This window comes from Desmodus rotundus, chromosome X, assembly GCF_022682495.2.
Source record: "Desmodus rotundus isolate HL8 chromosome X, HLdesRot8A.1, whole genome shotgun sequence".
NCBI lineage: Eukaryota > Metazoa > Chordata > Mammalia > Chiroptera > Phyllostomidae > Desmodus > Desmodus rotundus.
In genome coordinates, this window is record NC_071400.1 from 60,032,093 (window position 1) to 60,050,418 (window position 18,326).

Genomic DNA, 18,326 nt, shown 5'->3' on the forward strand with positions numbered 1-18,326 from the left:
GAAAACAAATGGGTAATTTTATTTGCTGGCATTAAGAAAGCAAATTGGTGTTTTTTGCCAAAAGGCCTGTTAGACAAGATATATCAACAATCTCAAAAATGTTCATATTCTTCAACCCTCCAGTGATATTTCTAACAGATAATCTGAAGTGCAAATAAATATTCATGCAAAAAGATACTAAATCAAAACATTCCAAAAGCATTAAATTGAGCTAGATTATAGCATGTGACAGAATATACCAACCATGCAAAAATAAAGAGTTAAGGAACAAGGGTATATAATTAATATTACACTAAAGGAAAATACAAAACATGAAATGGTGCACATGGTTATGGTATATTTATATACCATAACCTTAGTTATGAACAAAGAGTTAAAAGTAACATGAATCTTATTAAGTGCCAGACATTGGACTGAGCAACTGGGCCTACACCTCTCCCCAAGAATCCTCAGAGGAGCACTGGGAGGGAGTGGACACAGTTATGACCTCTCTGCTGCAGATGAGGACAGGGGGCACAGGAAGGTTCAGGGACTTGCCCAAAGTCCTACAGCTCCTCAACGGAGGCACTGGGATTCCAGGCCAGGTTGGCAAACTACACAACCTGGTCTCCGGAAACACAGATGAAGGACACTTGAGCCATGTGTTTACCAGGGACAGTCCCAGACACACAGCTGGGGGACACAGGCAGATTGTCAACCATGACAGCCCTGGAAAACACAACTGAAGGAAGAACCCATAGCACATGGGTCATGGAGATTAGCACTCCCCCAGTGGCAAGCATGTGTTACTTCTGCCATTGGACAAGAAACTCACCCACATGGATGTCTTTTTAAAGCCTCCTAGAAAGAGACTGGATGGACATGTGCCACAGGATCATGGTGACTGTCCATGCACGGGGACACAGCGGCCATGAGTTCTCAGCTCCTCTCCTCTTCTGCAGTCTTGAATCATCTGTGGGGGCCCAAGTTCCCAGAGATGGTGGCAGGAGGGCTTCAGGGTGGGCCCTGGTCTTTGGCTCCCACCTGCTCCCAGGCATGGCCACAGAGAAGTGGAGTCGGCCCAGGGGCTTCCGCCCGGCAGCTTCTGTTGCTCATAGGAAGGGTCTCCCCTCCTTTCCCACGTGGGCTCGGGTTTCTTTTCCTTCACTTTTTCCTCTCTAGCCTGTCTGTGCTCACTGCTTCCCTCAGGACCCTTGCCCTAAACACAGGATCCAGTCTTCTCCCTTCTCTCCAGTGTGGTCCTCAGCCAAGTGATTCAGTGCTAGCAGTGGGGCCATGTGAGAGGGACACTCCAGAGCAAAGACAGAGGACTTGGTGGTGCAAGGACAGAGGACAGAGGCAGTGGTGCAAAGAAATAATCATTTATTTCTACATAAATCCCACCCCCTGGTCATACACACACACACACAGGTGAGGATATATGCCCCCAGTGAGTACTTACATCAAGTGCTTTCCACCCTATTACTGACATTACCTTTCCCTTTCATTCTGAGCTATTTCTGGAAGGCATCCTCTGGACCAGGCCTTGCATCAGATGCTGGGGATTCTGCTACAAATGCCATAGTGAGGCCTTACAGACTGTTGGGGGAATGATCAGACAATAATTCAAGGAAGAAAAAATATCTATACAATTACAAATCACAATGTTAAGACAAAAAGGTGAAAAGTAAGCTTTTGGGGGCGGTGCGTACTGTACACAGGCTGTTTTAAAAAACTACTTTTAGAAAATGAGGGAAGAATGAGAAGGAGCCCCAGTTTTGGGAGGACTGTGAAAAAGCAAGTCTGGGCAAGTGAAAGGAGCAACATGGGTGAATTTTCAAGAAACAGAAAGGCCCATGTACCTTGCCTGGGGTAGAACCAGTGAAAGGGAGAGAAGTGCAAGCTGCACTAGGATGACGAGGCAGGGGCCTCGTAGACCATGGACTAGGGATCTGGTACCTACTGAAGGCTCCTGAGCAAAGAACTGACATAATCAGATGGACATTTTAAGAATGACCCCTTGACTACTATGTGGAGAATGAATGCAGTAGAAACCCAGGCGAGGAGAGAGTGGTTGGGAGCACTGTGAGTTAGCCAGGCTAACTACGGCAGTGGCGTGGAGCAATGCAGAAGTGCTCCACTGAGGTGTTGCTCTGGCCCCAAGCCGTATACTACATCCTGCTTCTGCACAGGCAGGAGGGCCTCTTTTGATGGACATTCTTTTATCACTTCAAAATGAATATTTTGACACATTTTTTTAAAGAAAAAGAATGAGACCCTTAAAAACAAATTGGAACTGATTGGAAGCTGTGCTGGAAGACATGATTATAGGGTAACAAGGAGGTGGACTGGCTTTTTTAAATAGTGGATTTCCTCATTACTACTGTGTGTGGGCCTTTTAAGCTAGTTTTTTTTTTTCTTTCCTCCTCCATGGAGAACTGTTTCTTTCATCTTTTGCCTGGGAGATATTCATCTGATTGCTAGTGGTCTGGGAGTTGGGTGGGAAATGGAACTGGATGTCTCACTGTTCATGCATCTAGACTTTCAGTACATTCTCTCGGAGTAAGTGCTTTTCCCCCAAGGCATTTGGATGTGCTGCAATAGTGCCAATAAAAAGTAGTCCTTACACCTCAGTAGTTTACAATATCTATTTCTCATGCATGGGCCTTTAGGTCACTTTTGGTGGCTGTGTGTGAGGTTGTGGAGATGGTTTCAGGTCTGTTCCTTGTGTCTTCTCCTTTTGGTATGCGGATGGAAGAAGCAGAGGCTACTGAATGAAACAAGGTCTCCAGATGGTCCAGAGCTGGGGCAAGAGAGGGTAAACCAAACCCTGCAAGCATACAAAGTCTCTGGCTGGACATGGTGTACCTCATGTCCATTCATATTTTGTTGGCCAATGCAAGTCATGGACCAAAGTCCAAAGGCAGTGGACATGGAAGTATATTCCACCTACAGTGAACCATGCATGGCAAGGGCAGGGAGGTAAGGGAGACTTGTGAACAAATAAATGTTCCTACCATATCTGCCGAGGCAGTGGTATTGGATGGAAACCTGAGGGGTAGGGAGGTGTTGGCCATCTGAAGAGGAAGAACACTCCCAGAGCATGATGTTTCCCCAGAACTATGAGGTCTGAGTGGCTGGAGTAGAGTGAGTAAGGGGATCACCACAAGATGAAGTCAGACGAGCACTTGGGAATTATTTCCAAGGTGATAGAAAGTCCCTGCCTCGTGTATTTTCAGAAAGGGATATGATAGGCTCACATTGACTTTTTAAAGGACCTCTCTGCTGCTTTAGAAAAGAAGGATATAGGGGGAAAGAGGCCACTGGAGGACCAGGAATGAGGTGAATAAAGCCAGTAGTTTAGGCTAGAGATGGTGGTGACTTGGACTTTCAGTGTGATCATTGAGATAGAGAGAAGTGGGTATATTTAGAAGACCACTGGAAAGTGAAAGTGGATGAATGAGTGAGAGAAGGAGGTGTGAGGGAATTAGTCCCAGGTGCCTAGCTTAGACTACCACAGAGATATGATGCCATGTAAGGAGAGGAAGAGAGCTATAGAGATTATAGAGCCTGGAATAGGGATCATTTCTAAACTGAGGAGTCTTGCTGGGACATAAATAGTCAAATCCCTTTGGACAAAACTACCCCAAAGACCCTTCCATGAGCAATTAAAGGAAGCCAGTGGTAGGTCTGGTAGAAGGAGCTCTCAACATGATAGGGGCTGCCTAGGCTGTGCACAAAGAAGGCTCTGCCCATGGAGTTGGTGCCATGGGCATGCTAGGAAGTCACTCCGTCCACAGGCTTTTGTGCGTATACCTCATCAGCAGGGGCTGGAGAAATGCTCATAGGTAAGACAGGACATGTGACCCCTGACTCTTCCACCAGCAACTGAATGAGCGTGGTGATGACATTCTTGATGCTTGTCATGACCTTTACTCTAGTGTGTCTTTCACCACCGTGAATTACAGAGCATAGTTTCCAGTAGGTGTTCTTATCCTACTGAGACATAGTCTTCAGGGTGGCATGCCTTGTGGCACCCCAAGAGAATCTTTTCACATTAGAAGTGGGATGTAATGAAAGTTATGTCACTTAAAAGATAAAATAATATTAAAGATCACTTTGAATGAATTAAAAAACACCCTTAATCACACCACCTTACAACAAAATGGTTTCATTTTTGTTATTTTGCTTTGTATTGCTTTATTGGAGATATTTATAGGTTATTTTGTTTAAATTGAGATAAAAATCACATACTATAAGAAACATGCTTATAAAGTATATAATTTAGTGGTCTTTAGTACATTCCCCAAGTGAATCTTAAGCTCTTTTAAATTCATTACCAACTGGCCTAGAACAAGTTCACCTCCAGGTCAGATGAGAGTCTGAGAAAGTGCAGCAACCTATCCAGAGGCAGTTCAATGGAGTGTGACACTTTTTGTCATTAATATTGACTGTAGGTACCACTGGGGAGAGGAATACAGTGTGTGGGACTGCAAGAATTTCATGGCGTACTTTTACATTTTACTCCATATAAATCGGGACTGCTTGAATTCCTTTACATAAAATATTTCATATTATTACTTGTGCAACAAAAACCATAAGGACCACAAAAGAAGTCATTTTAACAAGTGAAGGCAGCCTGAGATATTTGAGAACTAAGAAAATGAACATGTTTCAGTTCTGCATACGCAAAGCCCTCCATTTTCTCTTCAGTCTCATTTCCCATCTGTACAATGAAGGAATGTTGCTGCATCCTACGCACTCTAGGACTTTGTGAGCCTAAGGCTGTCTTCATCCTCTCCACCACTCTGAAGAGTTCAAATGTGTAGTGAGGGGAGGAGGAACAGAACAATTGTGGAGATTACTTTACCTAAGACTTTTGCTGAGAACAGGTTCAGAGAAATAGGGCTGTCACTAGAGGGAACAGTGGAGACAAAAGAGAGACTTCTAATGTGAGATAAAGGGCATATGTGTTTATGATGGGAGAGATTTGATTAAAAGAGAGGTGATGGTGCAGAGAAAGGAAGGGGACAGGGGCATGACCATGTATCTGTAGGAACAGGAAGGGATGGAAGTTGGCCTTAGGTAGGGGCTGAGGCAGTTGATCCATGGTCACCAGGCCAAGGCAGAGGATAGGGACACAGACACAGGCACTAGATAGGTTTAATGGTAGGAAGATGACATGATTCTCAGCTGATTGCACCTGTCTTCTCAGTGAAGTACGGGACAAGGTCATCAGCTGGAAGGTTGGAAGTTTGAGGAGAGGAGGTGTGAAAGTGTAATTTAGAGAGAGGGACTAGGAGTATAGTACCAGGCAAGTGGTCATCATGGTTAAGCCTGTCACCACCTGGACAACATTCAGCTGTTCAAGTGCAGCTGGGAAGGAGGCTTTTCCTGGGGTTCAGAGAGCCATGGGGCTGTAGATAAGCATGGACACACAGGGACAGAGAGAGACAAAGAAACTAAGGGTTTCAGCAAGGGAGCAGTTCTACAGCTGGACCACAGCATCTGACTGGGTAAACAGGGTAATCAGGGCATGGAATGTATATGGGAGCAGGTGATGTGGACATGTGTGTGTGTATTCCTCCTAGAGGGGAATGCCCTGGAGCCCTTGTTGGCAAACAATGAAAGCTGGAACCCCAGATGTGTTCTTGGCTCCTCCTCTGAGTAGGTGTGTCCTACAGAGGTGGAAGGCAGTTTCATCACTAGGTCTCCTGGGGCCCTGAGTCGCCCGCAAGAAGGGCAGGATGATGCTTGCTTGCCTCTCGGTTGCTCTCTCCCTCCCTCCTGCTCTCCCTTCAGGTCCTTCTCACCTTGGCAACTCCACTGTCCCTAGGCATCCCCCCTCTTTGGGGGAACCTAGAGACCCGTATCAGCAGGCACTTTCCCACAGTCAGAAACCAGGGCCCTGAGATCTGGGGGCTCGCCCTCCACCCCCAGGTACCAGGCAGAGGTCAGTCCTTGCCCCTACCCAGTGTGGCTTGGTTCTTGCCCCACCTGATCCCACTCTTGTCCCTTGCAGAACCTCCTGGAGGCCACTTGAGTCACTCTACCCATGCTTCTGCTAAGCCAGGGGATTTGCCTGGCAGAGTTGTGGGCAGAGAGGGAGGGACAGGCATGTGTATCTCTTGTCCCTCTCAGGGGCCCTTTCCCATATGGCTAGGCTGCTTCTGCAGCCATTCCCCTGCAGCCTTCTGTCCTAGCACAGCCCCTCTCTGGGAAGATGAGGACCCAACCTTGGAACTAGAACTCCCACCCTGGGCAGTCTCCTTGTCAGTCAGACCCAGGGGATGTGGGAACACTAAAGAATACATGCGTGCTCCAGCCCACTGCCACCAGGGAAAGGGTCTGCTGGGGGCATGGGGAAACTGGCCGGCCTGCCCTTCCTTCAGCACCATCTCGACCCCAGGGCAGTCCTCCATCCTCGGTGGCTCACAGTGATTCTGCATGTGTCTCCTGGGCGTGGTCCCCACTCCTCATGTGTGACCTTTCTGGAGTCTTGTTTGGATGTCTGAGTTTGACAAGGGGTCCAGGCAGATCTTCCATCGCTGCTGTGCCCTGGGTATTTCTGTTCCGCTCTCAACCCTGCAGCAGCCGTGGCTTCTCCGCCTAGTGCCTGCTGTCCCCTTGCATGTGCAGCATTGCCTTAGTCCAGAGACTCATGAAGAACCTCCATACAGACTTCAGGGTTCCCTGGTCCTGCAGAGCTCCTTTCTCACGTGCCTGCCCTGCACATTCCAGGCCCTACTCAGAGAGAGGGAGGGTCACAGCAATGGCAGGGCCCACCTGCGTGCTGGTGCAATCTGGGCTCCTGACTCCAATGGGGAAAACAGTCACTTCAGCTCCGTGGTCCCATGTTATAGCAGTGGGTGATGGGAGGGCCAGCCATTCTGGAAGAGTTGGAGGCCAAAGTCCAGCTGTCCTCTTTTGAGCCACTGCCACCTGGCATCTGCTCTCCAGGGTAGACGTCCCACCCTCCCCTGGCTTTGTTTTGTGACTCTAGTCGGTGCCCCTTTTGCATTCTGGTCACCCTCTTCTAGGAAATGGTTTTTGTCCTGATTCCTGCTAAAATGTACCTGAGGCAAGATGTGACACGTTGGGTCTGCTTCAACCAGAGTCAAAGACGGTAGAACAATGCTCCTCCTCCTTGCTTATGGCCTGTACTCCCAAGGGTTAGCGGGTTGCTAATGCCCAGGTGAGGGTTCAGTGGGTTCTGAGTATTTGATATTCTCACGCTCATCACCTTACCAGGTCTCGGGGGTCCACTATTTCTTTGTGAGATCCACACATGGGTTTGGAGACGTGTAGATGCCATGCATGCTTTCTCTATGCAACCGGGTCCTCTCCCCTCACCCCAAGCCAACAGACACCGCTGATTTCACAAGTATGGGGAAAACCCGGGATTCTGATGTCAAAAACGGGCCATAAGTCCATGATTCTGATCAATATTTCTCACTAAGAAGACGAAGTAGTGCACCCCAATCACCTTAGAAATTAGATTGTCACCTGGAGCACGAGGTTGTGATCTCCTTTCTATGGCACCTGAAATTTATCCTAAATCACATCAACTTGCTCACAACTGTGAATTGTGAGTGAGTGAGTGAATGAATGCGTGAAGTACAGAAAAAGAGATTAGCATGTGGAGATAGATATGGCTCCTTGAGAAAGCTGAAGTTCAGTGATACATTTGACTGAGAGAGAGATGGTGTTATAGCAGAACTGAAGTGTGTTGTTCCAGGGTACAAGGTGCACACAGAACCTAGAAGTGGTGTGTTTCCAAGTACTTCCTGTGACCATGAGGGTGTCAAGTGGATTGGCCCAGGCAGCATGCCCCATCAGTCTTGGTGTCTCTTAGGCAGGGTCCAAAAGCATTCTGTTGGGCCTGAAGCTTCTGCAATCTGGAAGGCCCTCTTCTAAAGTTATAAAAACGAACATGAAAGTGAATATTTATTTAGAATGAGGAGAAAATTCATAATGACCTTTAAAAGGTGACAACTGAAACACGAAAACTCCAAAACGTATATACACAGTACATATACATACATATGTGTGTGTTTTAGCTGTCCCAGCTATGCAGTTGTACATTCCGGAGCAGGGTGAAGCAGAAGCTCTAGGTGAAAGATACAGTGGTTTTGTGGTGAGTCAGGACAGCTCACTTTTGTGAATTTTACCCCCTGAAAAGATTATGTCACCATGCAAATGCGTAACATGGGCCCGTGAATGACACTCGACATCCCCTAAGGATAAAAATGCATTGAAGTTCATGTTAAAGTTTTACTGTAGTTTTTTTCACGACAGATTTTTAGAAGTAAAACAGATTTTCTAATTTTCTTTTTCAAAAAACCAATCTGCTGCTTTCACCAGGCCCCCGGCTTGGGGTGCCCTCCTTACCATGGTGGGACACCTGGCTTCCGACTTTGCCTTCCTGCCCCCACCAGGGGGCGGGGGTGATGGGCCAGAAGGGCTGGATCCAGGCTCGGTTGACCCTCGGACCTGGCTCAGCTTCGAGGGACCTCCTGGCGGGTTGGGAATGGGGCCGGGGTTTGGCCCTGGGGCGGAGATGTGGGGGGAGGGTTTCTCCATGCCCCCCGTCGTATGAGTTCTGTGGGGGGATGGCCTACTGTGGACCACAGGCTGAAGTGGGGCTGGTACCCCAGGGCGGCCTGCGGAACCCCCAGCCCGAGGTCGAGGCAGGAGCCGGGGTGGCGAGCAACTCTGAGGGGGCCTCCCCCAAGCCCTGCGCTGCCCCACCTGGGGCCCTGAAGCTGGACCAAGAGAAACTGGAGAGCCAACCCCTGGGGCAGAGTGAGTGAGTGAGGACATGAGAGTTCTGCAGAGAGACCTCGAGCAATTGGCCAAGCTCCTGAAGCAGAGGAGGATCACCCTGGGAGATACCCAGGCCGATGTGGGGCTCACTCTGGGTGTTCTCTTTGGGCAGGTGTCCAGCCAAACAACCATCTGCTGCTTCGAGGCTCTGCAGCTCAGTGTGAAGAACATGTGTAAGCTGCAGCCCCTGCTGCAGAAGTGACTGGAGGGAGCTGACGACAATGAGAATCTGCAGGAGATGTGCAAAGCAGAGACCCTTGCACAGGCCCGGAAGAGAAAGCGAAGGAGTATCGAGAACCGAGTGAGGGGCAACGTGGAGAACGTGTTCCTGCAGTGCCCGAAGCCCACCCTGCAGCAGATCAGCCACATCGCCCAGCAGCCCAGGCTGGAGAAGGACATGGTCCGAGTGTGGTTCTGCAACCATCGCCAGAAGGGCAAATGATCAAGCAGTGACTATTCTCAATGAGAGGATTTTGAGGCTTCCAGGCCTCCTCTCTCAGGGGAACCAGTCTCCTCTCCTCTGGCACCAGGGCCCCATTTTGGTACCCCTCCTATGTGGGCCCTCGCTTCACTAGGCTGTACTCCTCAGTCCCTTTCCCTGAGGGTGAAGCCTTTCCCTCTGTGTCTGTCACCACCCATGGGCTCTCCCATGCATTCAAACTGAGGTGCCTGCCTTCCCAGGACGGGGGAGAGCACGGGAAAGAATGCTGAGAGTTCTTCCAGGGCTTTGGGATTCAGCTCTGCCTTCACGAGGGAGCTGGGAACACAGAGGGGGGCGGGGCAGGAGTTTGGGGAACTGGTTGGAGGGAAGGTGAAGTTCAGTGATGCTCTTGACTTTAATCCCCACATTGCTTGTCACTGTGATCCGAAAGGAAGAATCCTGGGACACAGTAACAAAATTAAAAAATGTTGTTCCAAGTGCAGATGACAGTCCTTGGGCTACGGAATTGACCTTTTATTTACATATGTTTCATTGTATCCCGACAACAGGTACATGTAGCCAAACAGAGACTTTTCTGAAACCCTTTTCCCAGTTCCCAGGCCCCTGCCCACTTACTCCCCGAGGAGCCCAGAACTTCTCGCTCTGCAAATTACCCCATTGGATCCTGTCAGAGCCAGTTGGTGAATGAGTCAGACGATAGAGCTTGCTTGGTTTGAGACAAATGACTGCTTTTCAGGGGACACGGTTCCAGAACAAAGTGCTCGATTTCCTCCAATTTATGCTAACAAGCTGGGCCCCTTGCAGGCAGCCTGGACTCCTAGGTCTAGAGCAGCTGGGTTGTGCATACGATGACTCCAGTTGTCTTCCACATGGGGAGAGATAGCTAGGAGTAGAGGATTTGGTCGCTGCCAGTGGGGAAGCAGCCAGACAACCTGTCTGTCTTAGGAGACCATTTGGCCATTGAAGAGGCGCTACCCCCATAAATGGAATCTCACAGAAACGAACAGTTAACAACGTGCACAGGCTGACCAAGTGTTTACTGCACGCTGAGGTCTCATCCACCCACACGTGGGCTACATGCAGATAATCCACTCATTTGGTCTGGACTTCACATTGCTTTTCCAAGAACCATCGGACCGTAGTGATGGTATACAGAAAAGGCCTCTATCATTGGTTTCACCTTATTCCCCTCCAGAGGAATAAGCATAGCAGGGCCTACTCAGGAATTATCTTAGGAAGGAATTCAATCGTTTATATGCACATGGAACAAATAGAATGAGCAGCCCATGTGATGTCTCTGTAAAATACATCTCAGATTTTAAAAGCGATTGGTACTTAATACCTGTTACCAGGGCTCTTTCGTGTAATGCCAGAGTGTATATCTTATACTAAAATATGAACTATATACAGTCAAAAGCAGTTTTACGAAAATGCCTAGACAGTCACACATCTGAGCAAGCAGAGGGAAAAGCAACTGTTGGCAATATTTTAAGAAAGTAGCTTGTGAAGAGTTTGTGAGCAAGAAATGATGGTGACCGTGCCACCCACAAATGCCAGAGATGGATCCAGAACAAACTCAGCACGTGCAGGCAGCGTTTCTTACTAATGATCCAAACGAGAGGTCTCTCCGCTTAAGGTGTGGGTGCAAGGGGAGAGTTATTTAGCCTTGCTCCTGATTGCCGGTCTCTTTCTTATTTTCTTTAAGATATTTTTATCAAACAGTTCTTTTTCCCGGTAATGCACAGGTGGCCCTTGCAGATACTTTTCTTCTGCCTTCTTGTAATCTAACCCATCAAGTGCAGCAATTGAACAAATGATGGCTTCTGGCAGAAGGACTTCCAGAACAAAACTCACTTTGTCGTCTCTCGTCAGAGTCAGCGCGTTCTTGTCTATTTGCTTGTAGATCTCTTGTAAATGCCTTACCACGGCATCCAACTGATCGTCATCCTCCAGGTATGTCTCAACGCAGATCACATACCTGCTTGAATTCAGAAATGACACCAGCCACCTGGACTGTTTCCTGCCCTTGACGATGTCCAGAAGATGGGAGTCTGCCCCCTTTCTTTTCACGATGAAGTCCACGAGCTTCTGGTTGTCCCGGTCCCGAGCGGCCTTCTTCCGGTCAGGGAGAATTTTCTTGCAGGGCCTCTTCCCGCCCACGGAGCTCTCCTCCTCAGAATCTTCCAGGTCGGCGTAATTCACCTTTGGGAAATCAATCTCCAGATCCCCCTCTTGGATGGCTTTCCTAATTGGGTAGCTGATATCGGCAGCGTAGTAGTCCAAGAAAGAACCCACAAAGGACCCATGACCCAGCCCTTCTCTGTAGTGGGAAATCAGGGAGAAGCACCAGTTCACACTCTGCTCATACACTTTCCTGGCTCTCTTCATTAGTTTCTCTTTCTCTTTGCAATCCAGATGCTTTAATCTCCGAAGAGGCACGCGAATGCCGCTCCGTTCAGGGAGCATGTTTGCATCAATCAAAAGCACCCTTGCGGTCTTCTCTATGTGGCTGACACTCTTCACCACTGCTGGCCAAAATGGGTGATTTTGAAATTTAAACCAGACCACCATTCCTCTTTCAATGGGACACGGCTCCTGTGGGAAAGCCATGCTTATCGCTTGTCCCACATCCTTGGCAACATCCTTCTTCATAGCGACGGTGGGGTTAATAGCCTTTGAGTCAACCAGAGGTTGAGGTTTTTTCTGTCTTTTCTTAATCTCTGGTGCCCAGCACTTCCTTGCTTTGCTTGCCAAACGGCGTGAATGCCGCAGCGTTGGGTTAGGGGCATTGGGGGATGCTGCCGCGCCTGTGGAACCTGGCTTCCGGGCACCCTCTCCAGGGTCCTCAACCTTCCCAGAAAAGGCAGAGCACTCAGAGGAGACAGCCAGGGCCTTTGGGCAGGTGCTGCGTGGTGCCTTCCTTTTCAGAGCCTTGGGCGCAGTGACGATGGAACCGGGAGGCAGAGATGGAAGGACACCTCCATTTTTAGCACCTGCATCGTTGTCCTTGACCGTAGAATGCCAGGACATAACTTTTGAGGTGCCCGTCTTTTCCTTGCCCTCTTTCTCATGGTCATCTTCTGAAAGCAATGGGAAGTGTGAGCACAGGCTGGAACTCTCTGAGGACTTTGTTTGCGTTCGCCTTGGAACAGCTGTGTGTGCCTGTGGTTTGTCACCGTCGGGAGTGTCCTCACCCTCTGAACGGACCAACAGCGATTTGGGGGTTTTCCTTTTGCCAAGACATCTCGGTGAGTTCCCTTGGGGCTTCCGGTACTTTTTACGAGATCGCTTTTGTGGTCCCTTTTGAGACGTCGTAGTCATCTCTGGATCATCTGACACTCTTGACGGACCCAAGTTTGATCTCTCTTTCAGGATCTCCAGTGCCAGTGTAAGAGCACTTCTGTAGGCCACTCTCTGTCCTGCTGGGAGGCTGGCCTTTGGTCGGGCCACGATCGAGGAGAAAATGGACTCAATTTGAGACTCATTTAGGACCTTTACTTCTCTGCTGTTCACTTTAACTTTTTTGCCTACTGAGAGTATTTCAACTTGTAGAGAACGTGCCTTTTTCCTCTTATTTTTTGGTGAGGTTCCAGATCTGGACAAAACCTTTGCTGGCCAAAAGTGGCCTTTCCAATTGCATAAGACATACTCGGAGTCCATTGTGACTGGACTTGGATGTTGAGAGGTAATGACTGGACAGAGGTCCAGCCGTCTGCCTGCCACACCCACAGCTACAGCAGTTTCCCCCTAAGGCAATGTTCTTCACCACGTCTTTTTGACTCGAGAGGATTTACGGCTTGTGTGGCCTGTTCTTCCCCACCTGGACCTCCCAGAAACGCTGGAACTTGTGTTTTGACAGACTAAACTGGAGAATACTGGAATATGGAAGAGGAAAAGAAGAAGAGTATCAGAAAGAGTTCCTTTTGTGAAACAGACTGGAGTGGGGGCGGGGCAGGGCAGGCTACGAGGCAGCTATTTAGGAAAAATTATTGAAGATAACAGAAGAGTTTTACAGCCCTCTGAGCCCAACTTTGTGTCCTGTTTGTTACTACAGCATAATAAGGGGCGTGGGAGGTGCGTGTCATGTCTGGGATCTCATTTGTGTTATTGGACATCCTCAGGGCTCATCCTAGGGGAATGCTTCAGTGTTTCTTTTTCTGGTGTGCTAGCACCACCCTTTACACCCAAGGAAGCCAGAGAGGACCTCCGACCTACACACAGTGGGGGTCAGGACAATATCATGTCCAAGAGCGTGAGCTTAGAATCCAGAGGTTCGTGAAGCTCATGTGGTTGTTAGAGGTATTCCCCTCCATAAGGATTGCTGCAGGCACGGGCCATGGGCTGGGATGCTCACCTCTTCATTTCTGCATGCTGGTCCAAATGGCTCCCCCTCCACCCTGCTCCATCTGCAAGCACCAAATCAGTGTGAAGTAGTGGCTGTAGAGTGAGGAGCAAAATCAAACACACCCCAAATGTCAACATGAAATAAATGATGGCAGACAAAATGTGCAGTAAAATGGGAAAGTCTCACCGAATGCCAGGTAAGGGGGGTTCTGTGAGCAGGATCAGTGGATCCGTAAACTCCAACTGCTCGTGTCGGGCAGACCCTTGACCCTTCTCCGGGTTTCTGAAGTACACTGTTCTTCCAGGGATAAAATGACACCAAACGTCGATACCTAGGACCTATGCGCCTCTATGTTAATCTAGAAAATCCAAAAGAGAGAGGAAATTAAGCCAATTAAATGGGGATTGAGTCATCATTTTCCTTTCCCCAACTCTGGAATGCATGCCATTCTTAAACAGAAATGTTAGATAAATCGCATTTATAATGTAGGTGTCATGCTTCTTTTCTTCCTTCTTTTGCATTTGAAAACATTTGCACCTTAAGCTGCTTAGCTGGTGCTGGTTCCCTCCTGTTCGAAAACAGTCGGAACTGACACTTTCATGATAGTCCTCTTCTTTCTTGGACACATAGATTCCTTCAGAGTAGCAGTGTGTGTGCGTATGTGTGTGTGTGTGTGTGTGTGTGTGTTGTGTGTGTGACACAAACGTGGGGTCTGTAATGTTCGTGTGTGTTGTTTTGTCTGTCTAAGGAAACATTAAATGGGCTTGTGGAGAATATGAGATGTGTAGAGCAATATATGCAGGAGACGACACATTATAGACGCTGGCTGTCAGTGTGATGGGGAATGGGCTTCCCACGCATTTCGTATGCATCCATATGCACAGACCTGCACATATGGCCTAGGATTGCATTTCTTCACTCAGGAGCATCGTTGGTCACCGTTTCACATGAATGCCCATTTTCACACCATTCTTGTGAATCTCTTGACAATGTGGGTCTTCCAAAATTTAAAAACTTAAAGTAAATTTCAGACATTGGGCTGTGTGGAATGCAGATGCAATCATTCCCACAATCCTCCTCTTCCCGCCCAGAAATGCCCTGTTCATAGGTTCTATTTTTCTGTATACATTGTACAGATATGCATTATACTTCACTTACAGATTTTAGCTCATGCATTATCAGTCTCAAATGATGTTCTTCAGAACAGGAAATATTATTCCTGCAGGAAGCGCCTGCAGGTACAGCTTTGTTCACACACACTCATAATGTGCACTGTACCATGTCTAAATGTGCATAATGTGGACATGACCTGAGCCACCTTTGTCTTGGACTGAGGTGAATGATCATGCAGGTTTCAGGTTCTCTGTCTTAGAGAACTCTGAAGAACTCTTAGGATGACATTAGACACACAGATGCCTGATATTGATGCGTACAATCCACGTTCTGCCTCTGCACACGCATGCACATGTTTCTGCTTCTAGTATACATGTTATTCTCAGCTCCATTGAGTTCCTTATTTTAAAAACACACATGGAAAATCTAAAATGAGGTTTCAAATTCGAAAGTAGGAAAACTACTAAGCATCAGCAATCTAGTCTAATGCCTAGGGATGCTTACTGCAAGTATATTCAGTGCGGACTTTAGACTTTTTATTCTGTTTATACACATATTCTATAATATGGAAAACGGTTTTCTCTAAATTGTACAAACACTTTGAATATTCCCTCATGTTCACATTTGTGTACACCCTTTCAAGTATCAAACACTGTAGTGGACCGCTTTCAAGAGACAACCAAAACATCAACTTCAGTTCTTTCTCCAGTTACTAAAACAATACATCCTTAAGCGAGACAATCACAAGGGAAGGGTGTGGAAGGAAAACAATAAATTGTTCTCCCATCGTATGCTTTGGTCCATGGTCCAAATGTCTTCCACTAAGGGTTGCTGCATAATGTTGCAGATGGTTTTCTTTTCATATTTTGTACTAATAAGCATACGACTCTCTATTCTCTCTCTAAAGATGTATACGGATAGGTGGAAAAATACGTGATAGATAGATAGACAGACAGACGGACAGGCAGAATAGTATGTAAATATTGATCCTCTTGGGCACACCAGGCACAATGTGTACAATGTGTTAAAACCAGAACATCGAACAACACCAAACTAACATTTAAAGTAACCCCAAATTCTCAGAGGGCTTGGATATGACAATGCTTCCTATGTTTTAGTTTACAATCCAATCAAACATGCCTGAAGAGAGAGAATACACAGAAGAAAACAGCAGGGGGCAAGATAAATAGTAACTCCATAACCTCTAACTTCATAGCCAATTTCAGGCCATGGGGAAATAAAGTCCTCAAATGGACTAGCTTTGATTTTTCAGGTCCTGGTATAACTTTTGTTCTATTCCATCTGCTTTCTGCTTGAGCAAACAAAGAAGGTGATGGCACAGAGCTTTCATTTCCCCAATCAACAGCATGATTTTGGGAAGAATTATTTGGAAGCTCTATTCTCTCACATCTTTTCCCAGTGAGGGCTGTAATCACTTCTGAAGAAAAATGGAAAGAAAACAATGCTCTGAAGGTGTCATCTCCAAATGAGGGTACTTTTCTTGAGAGAGCCCCCAGCAATGCCCCCCCCCAGAGGCAGAATTTCTTTCATCTTCACCACAACTCCCCCTCCCTACAATTACTAGCTGTTTCGTGGAGCTTCTTTGAGACTGTAGGTTTTGTGATTTTAACTGTCCCCCAAACATATATTTCCATAAAAGCATGTGTTGGCAGTTCCCTTTGTTATGATAGAGGCACACTTCACAAACTTTGTGTTATGAAGAAATTACATTCTTGCCTATTTTTGTACCTCCCCATTGCCAGATGATTTCAGCATAAATTTTCACACATAGTTTTTTTTAAGCTTCTCATGCAGTCACAGTGCAGATATTTTCCTAAGAAATTTAATTGTGGACAAGCAGAAAAAAGGGTTAAGAGTCGGAAGACAAACTAAATTTCCATGGACTGTCTAAGCTGCGTTGTTTGAATTCTTTAGCCATTGTCTTAGATGTTCTTTTAATTGAAATTTTATTCTGAGACAAATAAAGATCCACAGTTGGCTGTAAGAAATAATAATAATAATAATTAATGATAATATTTCATTGGGCTTAACTTCTGTTTCTGGAGTGATTGTGTGAGATTTGATATCTTGGAACATTTTTTCTTATGCTGTTCACTAGTTTCATAAATGCATAGATGGCATGCCTACCTGGAGATCTGGGTTGTTCGTATACATACTATTTAAATGACAAATATTACAAACTGAAAAGAACATGAGCTGCCCTCAATTTTCTCAAAGGAATAAAAAAGAATTAGATTCCTTTCTCACCTGCAAATAATCAGCTCTGGCTCTAAAGATACATACACCAACCCATTACCAAGCTCTGCCTCCCCATTTCTCCTTAACACACAAGCAGGAACTCACCTCCTAGAGCCATCTGCTCAGAGAAGGAGAAGCATGAGCCCTTGAGCAAAGAACTACATGAAGATCAAAGTTTCTCATCAGCGCCTTATTGTAAGACGAGAGTGAATTCTCTCCCATTTGTTTGGCAAACTCTGCTGGTTCCTCCCATCCAGTAGACCAACCTAATTTCAAAGATGCTGTGGTAACCCTGCAGTCCCTATTACCTGCCGCAGGGAGACCTTCAATATCTTCTATAATACGAATGAATTCACACACGGTGTTAGGGTTAAGAAGTCATGGACAGCCTCCTCTTCATTGCAGCTGAGACCTCCATAATTACCAACACCAGGAGGCCGAACAAGGTGTATATTTCAGAACCTAGTGATTTTCCCTGTGTTGTGCACAAGGAGAAAAAGGTGCCCTTGGTCACAGGATAAGTCATCGCATTGTAGCTCATCACAGCAACGTTGGTCATACGCCAGGTGCTTGCTAGCCACAGAGAAAGACTACCAAGTCTTCCTAAGACTTATCTAAGCCAACAAGGCTGTTATGTATTCAGCACAAAGACTGACGCAGACCTTCATGTACTGACATTGAAAGAAATCAGACAAAACTCTGAGTACAGACCAATTAAGTACAAATTATATGCTTTACATAAAACACACATTCCTGTGGGGAGTGTTGCTGTCCACTCTACCTTAGGATATGAAGGACGGGCAAATGCAAAAAAAAAAAAAAAAAGTCTAGACTGGTCAAAAGAAATGTCATGAGGTGGTTCCATCAAAAAGAGAAGAGCAACAGGATGGAAGTGGGTGGTGAAGGTAGACGTAATTTTTCAAATCATGTTGTAAAGTATTACAAGGAGGACACATTTACATGTACATATGTGCAAAAATCTTCCCTTATAGAGATTCCAAGGGGATAGGAAATGAAATATGGGATGTAAGTGAACGAAAAGAAAGCAACTGTAGCAAAATGGCAACATACGATTGTACAGAATGCAATCAGAATATATATGAAATGCTTGAAATATTTTGAGGTGTATTTTATATGATCACATGAAGCATGCATAGTTTGTTGAAATACTTTTTTATCGATTTTGAGAGGGAGAGAGACAGTGAGAGAGAAAGAGAGAGAGAGAGAAAGGCAGGGAGATATTGATTTGTTGTCAGACTTATTTATGCATTCATTGGCTGCTTCTTGTATGTGCCCTGACCGGGGATCAGACCCCCAACCTTGGCATATTGGGACAACGCCCTATATGAACTAGGGCGTTGA

At 46.6% G+C, this 18,326-nt stretch overlaps 1 protein-coding gene and 1 pseudogene across 1 annotated transcript; one reads left to right on the plus strand and one right to left on the minus strand.

Moving 5' to 3' along the window:
- Positions 1–8,371: 8,371 nt before the first annotated feature.
- LOC112296345 (POU domain, class 5, transcription factor 1-like) lies at positions 8,372–9,469 on the plus strand (annotated as a pseudogene).
- Positions 9,470–10,903: 1,434 nt separating this feature from the next.
- On the minus strand, positions 10,904–13,609 carry PWWP4 (PWWP domain containing 4). The gene is made up of 2 exons (XM_024551145.2): positions 13,602–13,609; positions 10,904–12,959 (listed from the first exon to the last, which is right to left on the minus strand). Exons 1-2 carry the CDS (start codon positions 13,607–13,609, stop codon positions 10,904–10,906), a joined length of 2,064 nt encoding a protein of 687 aa, XP_024406913.2.
- Between the last annotated feature and the right edge of the window lie 4,717 nt (positions 13,610–18,326).